This window comes from Lineus longissimus, chromosome 3 (assembly GCF_910592395.1).
Source record: "Lineus longissimus chromosome 3, tnLinLong1.2, whole genome shotgun sequence".
Lineage (NCBI taxonomy): Eukaryota > Metazoa > Nemertea > Pilidiophora > Heteronemertea > Lineidae > Lineus > Lineus longissimus.
Genome location: NC_088310.1, coordinates 14,298,441 through 14,314,766, shown reverse-complemented (window position 1 = coordinate 14,314,766; position 16,326 = coordinate 14,298,441). Strand labels below are relative to the sequence as shown.

The 16,326-nt window shown below is 40.3% G+C and overlaps 1 protein-coding gene across 3 annotated transcripts in view; it reads left to right on the top strand.

Annotated features, from left to right (window-relative positions):
• Window positions 1–16,326, top strand: part of LOC135485750 (E3 ubiquitin-protein ligase UBR2-like) — a 650,469-nt gene that overhangs the window by 462,164 nt on the left and 171,979 nt on the right. For all 3 annotated transcript variants that reach the window (XM_064768146.1, XM_064768147.1, XM_064768145.1), the window contains one exon: window positions 1,179–1,282. In XM_064768146.1, the coding sequence (XP_064624216.1) occupies window positions 1,179–1,282 (104 nt within the window). The remainder of the gene's footprint in view (window positions 1–1,178; window positions 1,283–16,326) is intronic.

Below are 16,326 nucleotides of genomic sequence, written 5' to 3'. Positions count from 1 at the left end.
AGGACCTGGCTACATTTACTCCATGATGTAGTTGTCCTAGGTTGTGACCGTGCATCTAATGGACTTGTTTGTCTCAAGCTGATCTTCAAAGGATTGATGTAAAGGTCCAGACTGCAGTTACTGGTTGTCTACTGGGTAGTGACTCTTGAAGGAACCATCGCAACCAGTAAGATTTAATCTCTGTAACAACCTTCAACTTTTAATCGCACTCATTATATGAAGTTATTTGAACAATCAGATGGATTAAGCAAAGCTACCTTTATTTGGCACGCAGCCGTTTTGGAAACCATTTTTAGCTCAGTTTTGTGACGAAATATTTATACAAACTGACCCAAAAAAACGAAAGTGAGCATCTTTACATTAAGCTGAGCCCCAGGCCCATGGGCCTCTTGTTATACTAGTATGGCAAACATGTTGTTAATAGACCCCATAAACCACACATATTTGGCCTTTGGCTAGTGCTGCTTGATGCAGTAGGCCCTGAAAGCAGAACAGCATGATTAGCTCCGACCCCTTACCACCCCCGACTACCCCCTCACCACCCCAGACTTTCAGGGCACCTCCCTGGGGACACTCCATGGGACATCCCTTCACCCCTTGCACACAAACCTATTATAATATCATGCCTATGCAGAAAATCACACCTGCTAGGACCACCCAGGCTGCCATTTTTCACTTTTTGAATTTGGAGCCTGTGATTATGTGACACAATAAGAAATATAGAGTTCCAGTAATCCACACAAAAAGGCGTCCCAGTGCTGCCATCTGAGAATTTGTACTGTAACTCTATTTAAGACTTACCCGTGTGCCATACGGACATATGTTGAATGTCCGAATCATTGGGAATAACGATAAACTTGGGCACACATCATTAAAGAAATGTGTACGTACGTCATTGTCTATATGTCACATCAATTTCCAAAAAGTTGACGTATGTCGTACATCTATAAGGCACCCAAAGGGTTAAGCAGATCAAGGTTAACTTACAGTTTCTATAGTTAATAGTTGAAATATTTTGGCCTTGACCTAATTTCCAAGGTCACTAAGGTCAAATTCTCTGTAAGCATAACAGTAACCATATTTTTGTTTTAGAACACAGGAGAGCACATGGCCCGTGGTCATTTCATTCTTCTACATATTCTACATTACTAATTGAATGTCTGTTCTTTTTTTTAAAGAGAAGAGAAGAGAGGAGTGGAATTGAGTTTCAATAACTGGATTGATGGACTTCAGAAAACAGTTGAGGCAAGTGTAAGGGAAGCTGTTGAAAAGGAAAAGGAAGGTATGTTGATTAGCATAGGCTCCCACTGTGTATGTTTGATTCCTGATCAAGGATATATATGCTTTTCGCTTGGAGATCATTCATCTTTGGGGGAAAAAAGAGGTTTTTGAAACCCTACTTTCACAAAGAAACTTCAAAAACTAGTTCAATGTCACAAACTTTATGTTTAAGGACACTTTATGTTTGAGCCAATTTTGTTATTGCAATGAAGATGAAACTGTACAACATATCCATAACTGAATAAATGGAAATTTTGTGCGATACATCAACTCCAATACAATCCTACTCATCACATATTTTTGTCAGCTACTCAGACTATTCAATGTACCCGCTTTGAATTTAAGAGTTGAGTAGGCCCTATGTATGTCAGGCAGTATTCTTAAACAGAGTGTGGTCATAGCTTCCCTAAATACCACTATATATATTTTCCTGATTGCATGTAAGATAAAATGGGGTTATTGTAGCCCAAGTCTGATTGTAGCCCTGACTATGTTTTTGATTCATATTCCGGTAACCATGGAATTATTCAGCCAACCCAAGCATGGATATGAAAGAGGTGACTCTTGAGTATCACAACATAAATAGTTTGTTTATTATGCAACATGTTATGTAAGAGCTTTGGCTAAAAGCAGTAAACAAATCAGACACATGCAAAAAAAAATTGGGATGGAAATTTTGGCAGGTATGAATTTTCCACACTTACAGAGCATTGATATATTTGAAACTTGGTTCAGGTGATCAGTATTGAGTGTAGAGAATGTTATATGTGGTATTTGATGTCATTATTAAAAGATAATTTTTTAGAGACTGACCGAAGTACCCCCAGGGTATTTGTAGCTCGTTTGTTCGGGGTATTTTTAGCCCCTATAAGGGATCACGTCCAAAGTCCGCACGCGAATCGGGGCGAAAATTCGCCTGGTCGAATATCGCCACTCTCATTCGCCTCCAAATTGCTCCCTGCTTCAGTGATTCTATTATGATCAGGCGAAAATTCAGACTGAATGAAAATCGCAGGCGAAAAAAATTATCGCGCCTAATTCGCTCTCACCAACCATCGGAACGAAGCGAATGTTACATGTGTTGTAGTATGCGAATTCTCACATCAGCTGATAGGAGACCGAACAAAAACACTAACTGGAATTCCCAGTCAACCTGACTCCAGTAATCATATACATCACATCTATCCACGAGGAGATACACAAATTTGGCACAGAGGTTTGAGGTTCTTAGTATTATGGTATGTATTCCGAAGGATTGTGGCGGAATGTACCAAATCATACAGCTAATCATAGTTAGGCTTATGTTTCTGAGTCTCAGCCAACCAATCAAGGTCGTTGTAGTATCTGATCATCCTAAACAGCGCCCACCAGTGTTCACCAGCGTTCACCAGGTTTAAAGTCGGGTATAAAGTCATCAAAATAAAATTTTGTGGCCATAAACGTAATACGACACCATAAAAAACATATTTCCTGAAAATTTCATGCTTATTGTGTTTATGACCATTAGATTTTACTTTGATGGCTTTAATGTATATATGAGGGGTTCAGGTGCAAAACCCAGTAAGTCCACAATACCCCTATTGTTTTAAAACAAGAATTTTTGTTTGGGAGTAGGTTCATTGGTTACTGGTTTACTCTCATTGTAATCAAATAGTTATTGGGTGGAAAAACAAAAGGCAAGAATTTCAAAAATTAACCTTTATTATGAAAACTAGTTATTAAGCAATTTTGATTGATATTGGCTGCAAAACTATGTAAGTCCAAATGCGTTATTTTTGCATAACTCAGTAAGTCCAAAAAATCTGTGTTTGCAAAACCTGGCAAGTCCATCACTGGAAAAATATGCATGAAAATGTAACAGAACACAACACAGTTAACAATGTACTCAAATTGGATTAATAAAAGAGCAAGAATAATAAGCACAAGGATGCATGGCCTCCTAATAACTACATTGTACTATCCTAGTCATCGTCCTCGTCACTTTCCTCAAGATCCTGAGTGCCTTCCTAAACTTCGGCATCTGAGAGAGCATTCTCATAGTAACTACGGACATCCTGACGTACCCCCAATTCATTCAGCAGCTTCAGTACATCATCCTTCTTTGCATCCTTTACACAGTTAATATCAGGACAAACAGGTGGGTTGTACTGTGACCACTTTTTCCCTCTTTTCAATAGGGAGTGTTGGCAGAATTCCCCGCCGTAAACACTCTTAAAGCCAGGCTTATCTCCATACACCTGCAGTACCCTAGCCTCACTTATTTTGAATGACCTCTGACTTTTTATGAACGCTGCAGATTCTCCCTTGAAATCGTAACACTGCCACTGCTTCCCGTATTCATGAACAACACCATGTTTACTGAGAATTTCAACATACTCCTTTGGCAATAAGATGGTATCCTTCTTACGAATATCCTGTTCCATACATCCAAACACTCTGTCGGCAGGAAGAAAACTATGGCCACGTATCGGGAAGTAATAATCCACGGTATGTTGAGGGTACTGTCTGCTACACAGGGAAAACAACATGGAAATCAAGTTAATGTTCTTGTTTTGCCCGTAACAAGAATCTGAGAATAAACGGAGGAGACGAGTTTGGTTGATCTCAGCACGTGCCACTGAACCAAGGTAATCACGCAGGGCCGATGCTATCGCGTTGCTGTCTTTGGCGTTTTCATGTTCAAGCCATGTGTACAGGTGGACATCCTCTCTCCGCTGGGGCCCACCTCTGCCATGGTGATAAACTATGCCAAAGACGTATAAGTACAGCTGCCGAGAATAGTATGTTTGTCCTATAGGTGACTTGGGTAGGACCAGATTCTCCATTACATCAAAACAGAGAGTATAGCTGTCTTCGACCTCATTGAGAAGATTGTAGAACTGACGCGCACGGCGACGATGCAAGGTGTACATCAGAATTTTGTCTCGTTTTTCATCTGGAGTCAGATCGGGATCCCTTATTGCAATGCGGAACTTCACACATGTAGAACACACATCCGTAGATGGGTGACCGAAGGCAAGGTTAAAGTCATACACAAAAATGCTCCAGTATAAGGAGTAGGAACATTGGGCATGATTCTGTTCCAGGAACATCCGGTGCATCTTCGCAACATTCAAATCCGTAGGGAGATACTTTCTGCCAGGGGCTGACCTACGTGCATAGTGGCTCGCTCTGCAGGTGAATGACTGAATATGGGCCTGAATGCGCTCCTTTTTCTCAGCATGTTCTTCAACTTTCCTGGCTCCACCACGATTTTCTGAGCGAGACGTACCATGTTCAAGCCAATATCTTGCAACACTCTGGACACGGTATTCTTTGATGCCTGAAAGGAAAATATAATTTGGTGACTCATCTGATTTAAACTGAAGTCAATTTTCAATATTGTACACTGGATTGGAAATAGTGTTGCAATGATACTGCTGGTTAAAATCATGTCCGCTGTCCCTGATGGCCTGAAATAAAAGGAAAAAAATAATACAGACTAGCACATTTTTTTTGCCATAACAACTCAGCCATACATTGTGGTGGCACATTCTGAAGCAAGGTTTTTTTTCTGGTCACCAGTAAGAAAGGTCTTTACGGACAGCCGAATTCATGTCTGAAATTTCATCGCACAAGCATAGAGCCCCATCCCCCTCACACACAGACATACCCTAAATCACCATCTGCACTAAGAATCTATCCTATCTATCTAAATCTCACTTACCAAAGACACTAAGGAATGATGCCTGGCAAATAGGAATCTTGGTTTTGTCTTCTTTCAGAACACTGTATTTCGTGGAAACCCCTCTCTTCTTTTGTCTGTTCTGATCCTGTACTCTAGGCCTCCGGCGCTTCACCCGACTAGTTTCCATGTGTGACATTAGAACTGCATCCTGCTTTACTTTATCATCGGTTGCATACAACTGTCCTTTAATGTAAGTCAAGTCCATTTCAGTCAGTGTACTCGCTTTACACAATGCATTGTTATGCCTACATGATATACGGGAAACAAAGTCATTGCCACTGTACCGATCTGATTTTGCCCTCGCACGGGCTGAAGCCTTGGGTTGGCGACGTTTACGCTTGCCTTGTGGCGAGTGCATTACTGCTTCATCCATTTCATCAAAGTTGTTCATCTTAATTTTACGTAAATTCAGCAGAAACTGACAATTGACAGCAGAAATTGACTATTCTACAGCGAAAGCCTTGCGAGCGTGGGCGCCACCATTTTGTGCGTCATGTGACCTGCAGTTCATCAGTGATTGGCTTTCAGAGACTTACGTGTTTCTGCACCAATATGGTGGTGGCGTTTACTGGGTTTTGCAAACAAACTGGGTTTAAGGTAGGCTTTACGATGGGACTTACGGGATTTTGCAACAATATGATTTGACTAACGTCATCTACATGCCAAAAGCTGTACATTGGTACAGCTATCTCATTTTTCATAGGAATGGCGTTTACGGGGTTTTGCGCCTGAACCCCTCATATGTGTTTAAACCTGGTGGACGCTGTTTAGTATGACCCGATTTGTTTTCATCACGTGACTGCACGTTTATGCCGATGGAACATTTTACAAGGCGAAAGTTGATGCAAAATCGTTCCGACAAGCATGCAAGAGCCACCAATTTCGTAAAATCGCTCCATTATCGCCTGGAGCGATTTTTGGGGCGAAATCAAAGAATAGGCGCGATTGTGGGCGAATTTCGCATCTGACATACTGCCGATTTCATATTATTGCCTCACATTCGCCAGTCGATTTTCGGACAGATTTTGCAGGCGAAATACTGTAGGGTGAATTTCGCCGGCGGATATCCCGTGCGGACTTTGGATGTGATCCCTAAATAGCTCAATATATCATGTCATAAATCATGCAGATGCTAGGTTTCTTTATTCTTACACCTGAATTATATCATTTGATCATAAATCTATCTGATGTAGGTACAATAGATACAATAGTCACCCTGTATGTACCAACAATGATACATTTGAGGTTTCATACTAGATTATCTAACATTATTTCAAAATAAAATATTTTCAAAGTTACTGGTGTGTGTAGTTCAAGCCACACCATTGACGAGATAGCAGCGCTTCTCATGGTACATGTACATTGCATTACCATTAAGTGTTGCCAGCTATAATTGGGGTTGATACATGACCCATCCCTGAAAATAAAGTTTTTAACGGCGCACGGCAAGACTGTCAGTCAATTCAGAATTTCACAAGCTGTTGTCTGACACAAAGTGGGGATGAATAGAACTTTGAGTTTTTGCACCAGTTTAAAATCTGATTTGTGACAATGTTTAAATTGTTGGTAAGTGATTCCATCGAACATCACTAAATGTTCAATAAATACCATACTAGTAAAATCATGTCATTAACCTACATTGGTAGATTGGAATAATACTAAATGTTTCATTACCAATACAAAGACCATAAACCTGTGGAAAATAGTGTTCTTATGTAAATTGTAATTTCAGTCAGGGGCTACAATTACCCCAATTGTAGCCCCTGACCACAAGTCTTGTATTGTCTCTCAGAAGCATTGTTTTGGATAAAATGCTCTGAATTACAAGCAATATTATTGGAAGAGGTGCCAAGAGCCGGTCCAGTTTTGTGAATCTGCTTGGAAATCTCTTGCGTAACCGAAGTTATAGGTGAAAAAGGGGCTACAATTACCCAATTTTACCTTATACCCAAATACAGTATGTGTAGTACAAACACACACTCTCGGCCAAAACATTATGTTGCTTATTAACTCAAACTAATTGGTGTGGACAGAAAACAATAGGAACTTCTGCACTGCATGGCAGCCTTAAAGTCATTTTATTAGTTAATACTTATAATAGGCTAATAACGATTGTGAAAGGCTTTTTGGTGCGTGTCATAGTTACAATTAGTTTTAATTCAGTTCCTGTGGCAGTGGATTTTAGTGATGCCTTAATCAAGTTCACTATGGTTTTAATGGTGACTATTATTTCATGAACAACCATCTATGCTGGAGCGGGATGGGATTGAAGGTCATGGTTAAATCTTTTAGAAGAATTGTCATGGTTGTAGCCAGTTCACAGAATTTCAACTTTCAAATATTCGAAATTCAGTGGGATATAAATACAATTATAAGAACTATCAGACACATTATTTATATACTTAGACTAAGAATAAGCAATTCTTAAAAAACATGAATATAGATGTTAGCGAAATTCTGCCGTTGACTTAATGCTGGTATCGAGCATTGTTAGTGGGCCTACAATTTTGGTTTCTTTATCTTGTGATGCATGCATACAATTGCAAGAAGAAACTCAACGTGAACTCAGTATTTAAGCAGTAAAAACATAGCATTGCTACCACAACACTAAGATCATCAACCCATGAAGCAAGCGACCCATTACAATTACCGAGGCCTGGATCTTGGGCTCAGCACAACTGCATAAATTAAAGCTAATCCCCACTCTGCAGTATGTAGGTATGTGACTATCCAGTGCTGGTGGCCTCGATTGCTGACTCCATTTACCTGTGACGCTCTAATCGGGCTTCCCCAGAGCGGCATTTTTGAATGTGCTATAAAAGGTGCTCTCAGATTGGCTTGGAGTGGATATTCCTGCTGGAAAACACCCTCTAAGGCAGCCAAGTGATGAATAAATTACCTCGTTTTTCAATCAACCAATTTGTTGATGTTTTTGCTGGAAGTGGAAATTTGTGTCGTGGAACCATGCAGATTTTGGTATCAAGGTGAGTGTGGATAACTTGTATGATTAGTTTTTAGCTCAGCTGACAAAGTCAGCGGAGCTAGTCAAATAGCTAATTGATTGGTGTTTGTCCTTCCATCCTGCCATCCATCTAGCCATGTTGGGCATTTTGTAACCGTACAGCCGAGGCACTTCAAATATGGTTTTGTATATAAACACCGCAGACAATGTTGCTTACAGAAAAAAATTTAGGCGTTTCGACTCAAATTCAGCTCCCCAGGGGGCAAAAGGCGTAAATGAAAAAACAATTTTTTGACGCTCTATTCGAGCAGATAAAAGCTTGAAATAAAGTTGAAAATGTCTTCATGATACAGAAGTTTTGATATAAAATAGATTAGTGTGGATTTATATCACCAGTTGGCGGTAGTGAGCAAAACTGTTGTTTGACCCCAGATGACCCCGCTTTAAATTTCCCGCCGCGAACTGACATGAAAACCTCGAACCAGGGAATACCGGACTGCTGGTATTGCCAGTGCATTCACTGTATGAACGGCTCGTCTGGGGTAAATTGACGAGGCGGCTTGACCCTCCACTGCGCGGTCGAAGTTACCTGGAGTACTATCATCAAGAAAATGGCGGTAACCTTTTTATTTCTACCGGAGCGATGATTTTGTAAGTGACAAATTTTCTTATTTAAGCCTTTACGGAAATGTATTTTGGTACGAATCTTCACACGTTTATAGAAAAGATCAACGAGAATGTGTTCAAATGCCCTCATAACGATGAGTTCAACGGAATTTGGTCAAAACAACCTTCGAATGGAGTCAACTTCCTTTGCGAAATTGAAGCGACGACCTCATTATTTATCGTAATTTATGCAGATCTGAGTCCAGCTGATGGGCAAAATTAGCGATGGTTTCAAAACAGTCTCCCAGACATTGGGCAATCTCTTCATTATCATAATGGGATTTGGAGGCATGTTTACAGATTTTACAAGTTCGAGACCTGTAGGACCTAAAACTCGCATAGATCCCCATAGATCCCCTCTATTTGTCGAGTTAGCGCCCCTGTAAAATCATGCATTTTCGGACACTAGAACGAAATCTTCCTGCGGATATCGCGGTTTCGGTGATGATTTAAGGAGAAATTGACTGTTCTTAGAGTTGTATGGGACAGAAATGAGTTCATACTTCATGAATACATGAATATATTATGATATGGGTGGGCTTCTAAGTCAAAACAATAACAAACTCAACTGCATCTCTACCGTGTATCGCGTAGTGCATTGCCTAGTGTATTTCGTAGTGTATTTTAGCGGAGACATTATTTCCACACTTTGCCCACGCCAAACGTCTTTTTTATTCGTGGAAGTTAATCTGCTCTGTAAATTTTATTTTACACAGGAAGAATCCATACAAGGTATTGCAATATTTCATGTCTATTGGTGTATTTGTGTACAGGAGCGCACCAGACAGTGAGACGTATTGTGTTCAGTGCTGGTGCTGTCAGTAGACTGAATCTGATTGGCCATAGCGATCAGTAATATGGGTCGTGATCACGTGATGTGACGTCACCGCGGTATCCTCCTTGGCTGATGGGTGATGTTCTGAGTTGTGTTCAAACTATTGGAAACTTCGGAAATTAGTTCTATTAGTTCTACTATTCTGCAGGAGTATATTATAGCCATTGATGTTGACAGCTAAAAGCACGAAAAAATTGTTTATTTATCAAACTGTATCGAGTGTTATCGAATCGAATGGATGTGTCGATCGTCGGGGCGGATTGATATGTGGTTGTGCGTCCAAGGCGATTAGGTCATTCAGTTAGTTTGAGAAAGATCATGATCATGAAGATGCGTGTTGTGTTATCATAACCGGAAAATAATTTGAAGTTATTAGTGGTATTGTCATTGCCATTTATTGCATGGAATGATAGTTCGAGAGCTCTCATCGACGTATTCAGCATTGACGGAAAGTAGGTCCGGATTTGGCAAACACTGTACAATCACTTCCATCTTGACGTCTTGTAAATGTAATAATCTTTGCCAAATCAGTGATTCTTATATAATTTACTCCGTGATTGCAATCAGCCTTTGTTAAATTCCAATCACCTGCAGGTCAGGTCAATCTTTTAACAATAAAGTTAATTTTCTTAAGCACCTCTTTATCTTGCTTCTTCACATACAGGGCATCCCAAACCCCAAAATTTCCAAAATTTTGATACCAGAAGGAAAACCAATCCTGTCTGTGTGTCACTGTGATATAGATCCTGGCTCTATTGGAAATGTCGCACTCGCACTGCATTACTTCATGTGATGTCACTTACATCTTTCACAGTTGACAAATTGAAGCATCCATGGTTATTGTAACTATATATAGTCCTTGCCAAATCTATCTAAAAGTATCAGTAAAACTGCTAAACTATGAATTGTATCTGCTTACTCAGCTGAGCGCCAGGCCCTTGGGCCTCTTGTTATGTATAGTTTTGCACATCTGTGTGTAATGACATGGACATAGCTAGCTGCGAAGGTTATCTACGAAGCTGCAGAAAAACCTTTGGCGAAATGATATTTCCAAGATTGCGTCGATTTTCTTCAATTTTCATTGAATTCTCATACATTTTAAAGTCGTCTAAATTCAACTTGTGAGCATCAAAACAAAAAAATAATGAATAAAGAAATAGTGAATAGATATATTTATTGTCTTGACGCAAGGGCCCAACGCGCCGCGTAGCGGCAAAAAAGCGAAGCTGGCGAAACATTTATAACGGGTCACCGTCACTTATTATTGGACTTATAGCGCATTTACGGGGTTGCAACTATTTTGCTTTATAGTGTCACCAGGAAAGAAAAGCATGCGACCTAACGCCGATCTATTTGTATAAAGTGATAATTGGAAGGTATATAGTAGGAAATATCAATAAAATAATCATTCCATGTCGTCTTTTGAGGGCATTTTTGATTGTAAAAAATATATGTGTACGTCACCGTAGTCTCTGCAATGATAATTTTATCAGAGCAGTCTCGCGCAAGTAGAAGTTCTTTACCTACTAGTTCTTCACTTATTAGTCTCAACGTCTGGCGCAAAGCCAGACGTTTTCCATTACGATTTCACTACGATGTTTGACAATAAGGAGCAGTGCGCGAGATATGCTAATGAGCAGACTTCCCTCGCTTGAGTTTTTGAAGAATGTTCCATATCGCGCTAAGCTCATCACTGCTGATTATGACAGGCGTGCAGCGGTAGGTATCTGCTCCCCAACTTCCACCCTAATACGGTACAATAAGTTACCATTTGATGAGAATGGGACAATGCCCTCACTGTGTATGGAGTCATAGGGATAAGAAGACATTATTCATTAGTGTTGGTACAAGTGATTTTGCCCAAAAAGCATGCGCATTCAAAAAACAAAATATGCAAGGTATCACGTACATGTAACATGACCATGACGACGTGCAGAAAGTGCACTGGCCAGTGCATACCCTATGGCTATGTATAGTAAACATGGTAAACATGAACAACATCATTATTCATCGGCAGTTCATTTTACTCCAAGCTTTTCCTGAAACATATTGCCATGATGATTAGGCCTACCATGTACCATGACCAATAACGGCACTAGATCATGTAGATGTCAACAAGTTCACATGAACCGTATAATCCCGCATAATCCCGCATGGCGCATGTGGGGCATGCGTCTAAACCAAAGCCCCAAAATCACTTGTTTTGGTCTATTTCACTTGTGTTTCCCCCGTCTCCCAGTCCATAATACATTTACAGTTTACAATCCCCGATCATGGCCCAACAAAAGGTCATCGGTTGACTAAAGCCAAGGAACACAACTGTTCAATGGATTTATAGTTGAATGCGATCAAACTACATCTTTTCAATCGTGGATTGTAAATTTAACCCCATGGGCCTAGGGAAGGCCCTATAACAATACTTTCGACACAGTTATTATCTCCGCTGCCTCCACCATGTTACACACAGTGCTCACTGCTGATTCTAAAATGCGCCACCTAGTCAATTGCACTATCGTCATCACCTCATCATACTTCATTGACATTACAGGCACACATTGACATAGACCACTGTTGCAATCAACGACACAGTCGCTATCCAAGTAGCATTATAGAGGTAATTATCATTATCATACCTCATTAGCATGTGAACCAATCGCGTCGCGTCCTTTGCGATCACGGCAAAGCCTCATGGAATAATGTCTTTCAACGTTGAATAATTTTTCATATTCCATGCCTACAACTTCAATTTCTTCATAATCCATGGCTAGAAGTTCAATACTAATATAATATCCAAGATAAAGTTACAAGAAGTAGTCAATAGGGGTCTCTCACCTCTCACTGTATGTCCACACTATTCACGCTTGTACGAGGAATACATTCAATGCTGAATCTAACAACACCCAGTGCCCTTACTCTGTATATTAGTCACTGGAAGATGGCCCATTTCACTCCTTGCTTCTACTTCACCTATAGTCTCATTGCAAACGCCTCAGTTCTATGATATCACATTCACTTTCAGCTGTCATGCAACGCAACAACTGTGCTATCTGCCATCGCACATCAACCAAGAAGTGCAGCCGCCCACATTCCACCTCACGTCTGTCCGACCAGCTGCAATCCTCGAGGACGCCCCACTCTACCACGATTTCACTACGATGTTTGACAAGAAGGAGCAGTGCGCGAGATAGGCTAATGAGCAGACTTCCCTCGCTTGAGTTTCGGAAGAATGTTCCATATCGCGCTAAGCTGACCACTGCTGACCATGACAGGCGTGCATTGGACTGGTACAGGTTGGAACTGAACATTGAATATGCTGGTGGTGACGCTTTCTGATGAGATGTTGGTCGTGACTGATGCAGTATCCTTGGACTTGTCCACAGCATCGTTCAATCATTGCTCTCTGAGCTGCCTTGATTCTGTACCCAAATACTAAGACCAAATGCCTGTTGACTGTGCTTTAAGAGAGACTGGCGCCATGCCTAGAGATATGACTGACCCCTATTGGCAAATTTGTATGACTTTATCTTGCCTACCTAGCTGCCGGCTATAGTCTCCCTTTAACTGCGGAACACTTCAAAGTCGATAAAATGCCATGTTCCACCTTTTAATGTGTTCAGACTGCCATTTTCAAAATAATCAAGTCAGGACACTGCCTTCTAGTCTCATAATAAATTTTGCTTTCCTCAATATATAATAACATTTCTTCTTCTTCAATGCTTTCATCATTCCAAACTTCTCCTCCTCTGACTTTTACAGGGGTACAGTCATGGCAATCAAAACCCAAATACTGAGACCAAATGCCTGTTGACTGTGCTTTAAGAGAGACTGGCGCCATGCCTAGTCTCTCTTAAAGCACAGTCAACAGACACCAACCCCCTCAGACTCAGAAACCACAAACGCCCAACCCTTCCTGCTACCCTAATACTTCTGGATTATACCTCATTATTGTGATAAACTTGTATAGTTCTCGAGGATGGACACGGATAAGATGCCTCATCATAACTGTGCTAGAACCAGATTATGAATGACGGGAATCATGTGCCATTTTCTAGCGCACTGATTGGCTCCCTGGCTATATTTACAAAACAAACACACTTGCTATTTATGTCATGGATGATTATTTTTACTTTATTTTCCTTCTGGATCACTTATGACTAGTTCAAACAATTATTTTGCATAACTTTCTTTCTGAAGACTACTTGTAATACATCAGAAATATATTTTTATTTTCAGTAACATCACCACACTGCCACACTGTTCTTCTATTACAGTTTTAAAGGGCAAGATAACTTCTTTGGTGAAGAGGACACTTCAGAAATATAAAAAAAGCTTACTAATGAGAGTGAATTTATGAAATTCAAGGATTATTGTTGTGAACCATTTTCGACCGCCATTGTATGTAGAGTGTCTTCAAGACCCATGCAGCACACTATCGAATATAACTATTACTACAAGCAGTCCTATTCCAAAGTCTAATTCCTCTCACAGGAAATATTCAAACTGTATCAAACTTCGTGGGCGCCTGTACAAAGCTTTACAACAGCATCAAGAAACAAAGGAAAAACACTTACACCAGATTGAGGTATTCAGGAGGAAACTTCTGAAAAAGAATACTGTCCGGGTTTCGAATCAGAAAATCAAACGGAAACATGACAGGCATAAGAAACTTGATACAGCAGATTCTACTCATGTATTGGAAGCACTGCAGAAAAGTTGAGATAAAGTCAAGCAGAAGCAAAAAAAGTATAAAAAGTTAAAGCGCTAAGTGAACAATCTGCAGCGGAAATCTCTGAAGTTAAGGATAAAGTGAAAGCGAAAGAGGAAATGATCTGTGTTCTTCAAAGAGATGTGGCTGTGCTTGAAGAGCAGATTGAGGACAGTAATAATGTCTCTACTACATCTGATCTATTCAAAAAGGACGGTACAATGTTTTCTATGGCCACTAGCTTATTTGTATATGATGCCGTGGTCAACCAAGTTCTCACTGCCATATGTGCCCAACTGTTGGATAAGTTAGTTTGTTCAAAGGACTGGTGCCAAACTTGACGAAGTCCCTCACCGTACAACTGTTGAAATGATGGTCTGAGAAATGGGGGTGATATCCCAGCTTCATGTAGCAGAAAGCATCTTGGCTAATCCAGACTCCACCTTGGGGTTGGATGCAACTACAATGCTGCATAGAATAAGACCCTTAATGGACTCAACTGCCATCTTCATCCTCTGGACGCTGTTGCAACGAAAGTTAGATCAGCTTTAAATTACTTGAACAAGAAATGGCCTAATGAAGGGGAAGCTGTTTGGGCAGGATTGTCTTGCTGCCAAGATAATTTTGCAGATGAACAGAGTGCGGTTCAAGGATGGTAAAGGTGACCTGATGGGCTTCAAGATATTCATTGAAGAGAAGTAACTGGGTGAAGGATTTATCCAGCGTTACAGGGGCAATCGGCTTCATGTTCTTTTCCGTATTGCTGGAAAGTACTTTGTGCATCATTCAAACTTTCTCACATTCTTGCAATTAGGTTCTGCCCTTGCTGGTTTATGATCTAGTTTGTTGTCGGCTTTTGGCAATTCAGTGGTGAAGTTGGAGCTTCAGGTTCTCGGATTGATCGGAAAGTTGTTTTCTGGACCTTGAATGAAGACATTCTATACTTCAGCCGACTCTGAAATTCATCATGTAGAAGGTATTTGTGTAGTGAAAGATGTTCTCAGTCGTATCACGCTCCAGGAGGAGAACCCTGCTGGTATTCTGTCTGTTGTAGCAGATTTCTTTGGTAATGTCCTTGAAAAAGAGAAAGATCCCATACAAACTATTCTTCAGGAAGAGCCATCAGACAAAACATTGTTTGCTGAAATGGTGAAAGTATGTTTAGTGGCATTATTTGGGTGCTTGAAAAACAACATTATGTTTCCAGAGCCCTTGATCCCGATTCAGATTTAATTTTATCCTTTCTCAAGATCGTCCATTGTTCCCAACCAAGGGCAGGAGGGTTTAACACCTCCTTTGGGTTGAGGATATGGGTCACTGCTGCTTTGTGTGATTATTACATGTGAATACAAGCCTAACTCTCAACAATATATATATATATATGCGTATGCGTATATATATATATATGTTTATTCGTACTACTTTCCGTTGTACAGATAACAAAAAATAAGGTGCATTAAGACAATACAGAGTTGGGTGCAAATACAAGTTTACGATAAGGCAAACAAAGTAAAAGGTAAGACTGAGAGTCGAACCCGAAAACCTCTTATTCTTGGAGATTTCCTGAATAAGTTACATTAGTATCTTGAACTATCACAATAAAACTAACACCAAAAACAATACTCCATCAAATCAACCTGTACACAAGAAGTTAATTATCATGTCTATTTCCTCTTTTGTGAGAATATGATTCCCTGCCTCCCGCATTTCAAGCAATTCCCTAACTTGGATGGCAACCCTATTATGCCCCAATTCCCAAATTTCCCTATTGATGTCCCTTAGCATTATACATTCATTAGGCAGCTGATCCCTATTCCAGTTGTACTTTTGTAACGCCATAGTTAGACTTTTCCCCACTGATGAGACGCTCCCGGCAAATAATAATCCAACTGTAACCTTTACGAGTGTATTTCCTGATTTCCGCAGTCCGTTGATGAATTTTACGAACCTTTCCTCCAATTGAGTTTGAACGCTACAGTCCTTATAATGGCTGGTAACAGGTCATTATGAGTGCGATAAGGCAAACACAAAATCTGACGAATGCATTTACGCCATGCAATATACAATTCTTCCATGTATGGTTTTGAATAGTCTAGCAACTGGTAACCATACAGCGGCGTACAAAAACTTTTGAATAACTTATATCTGAT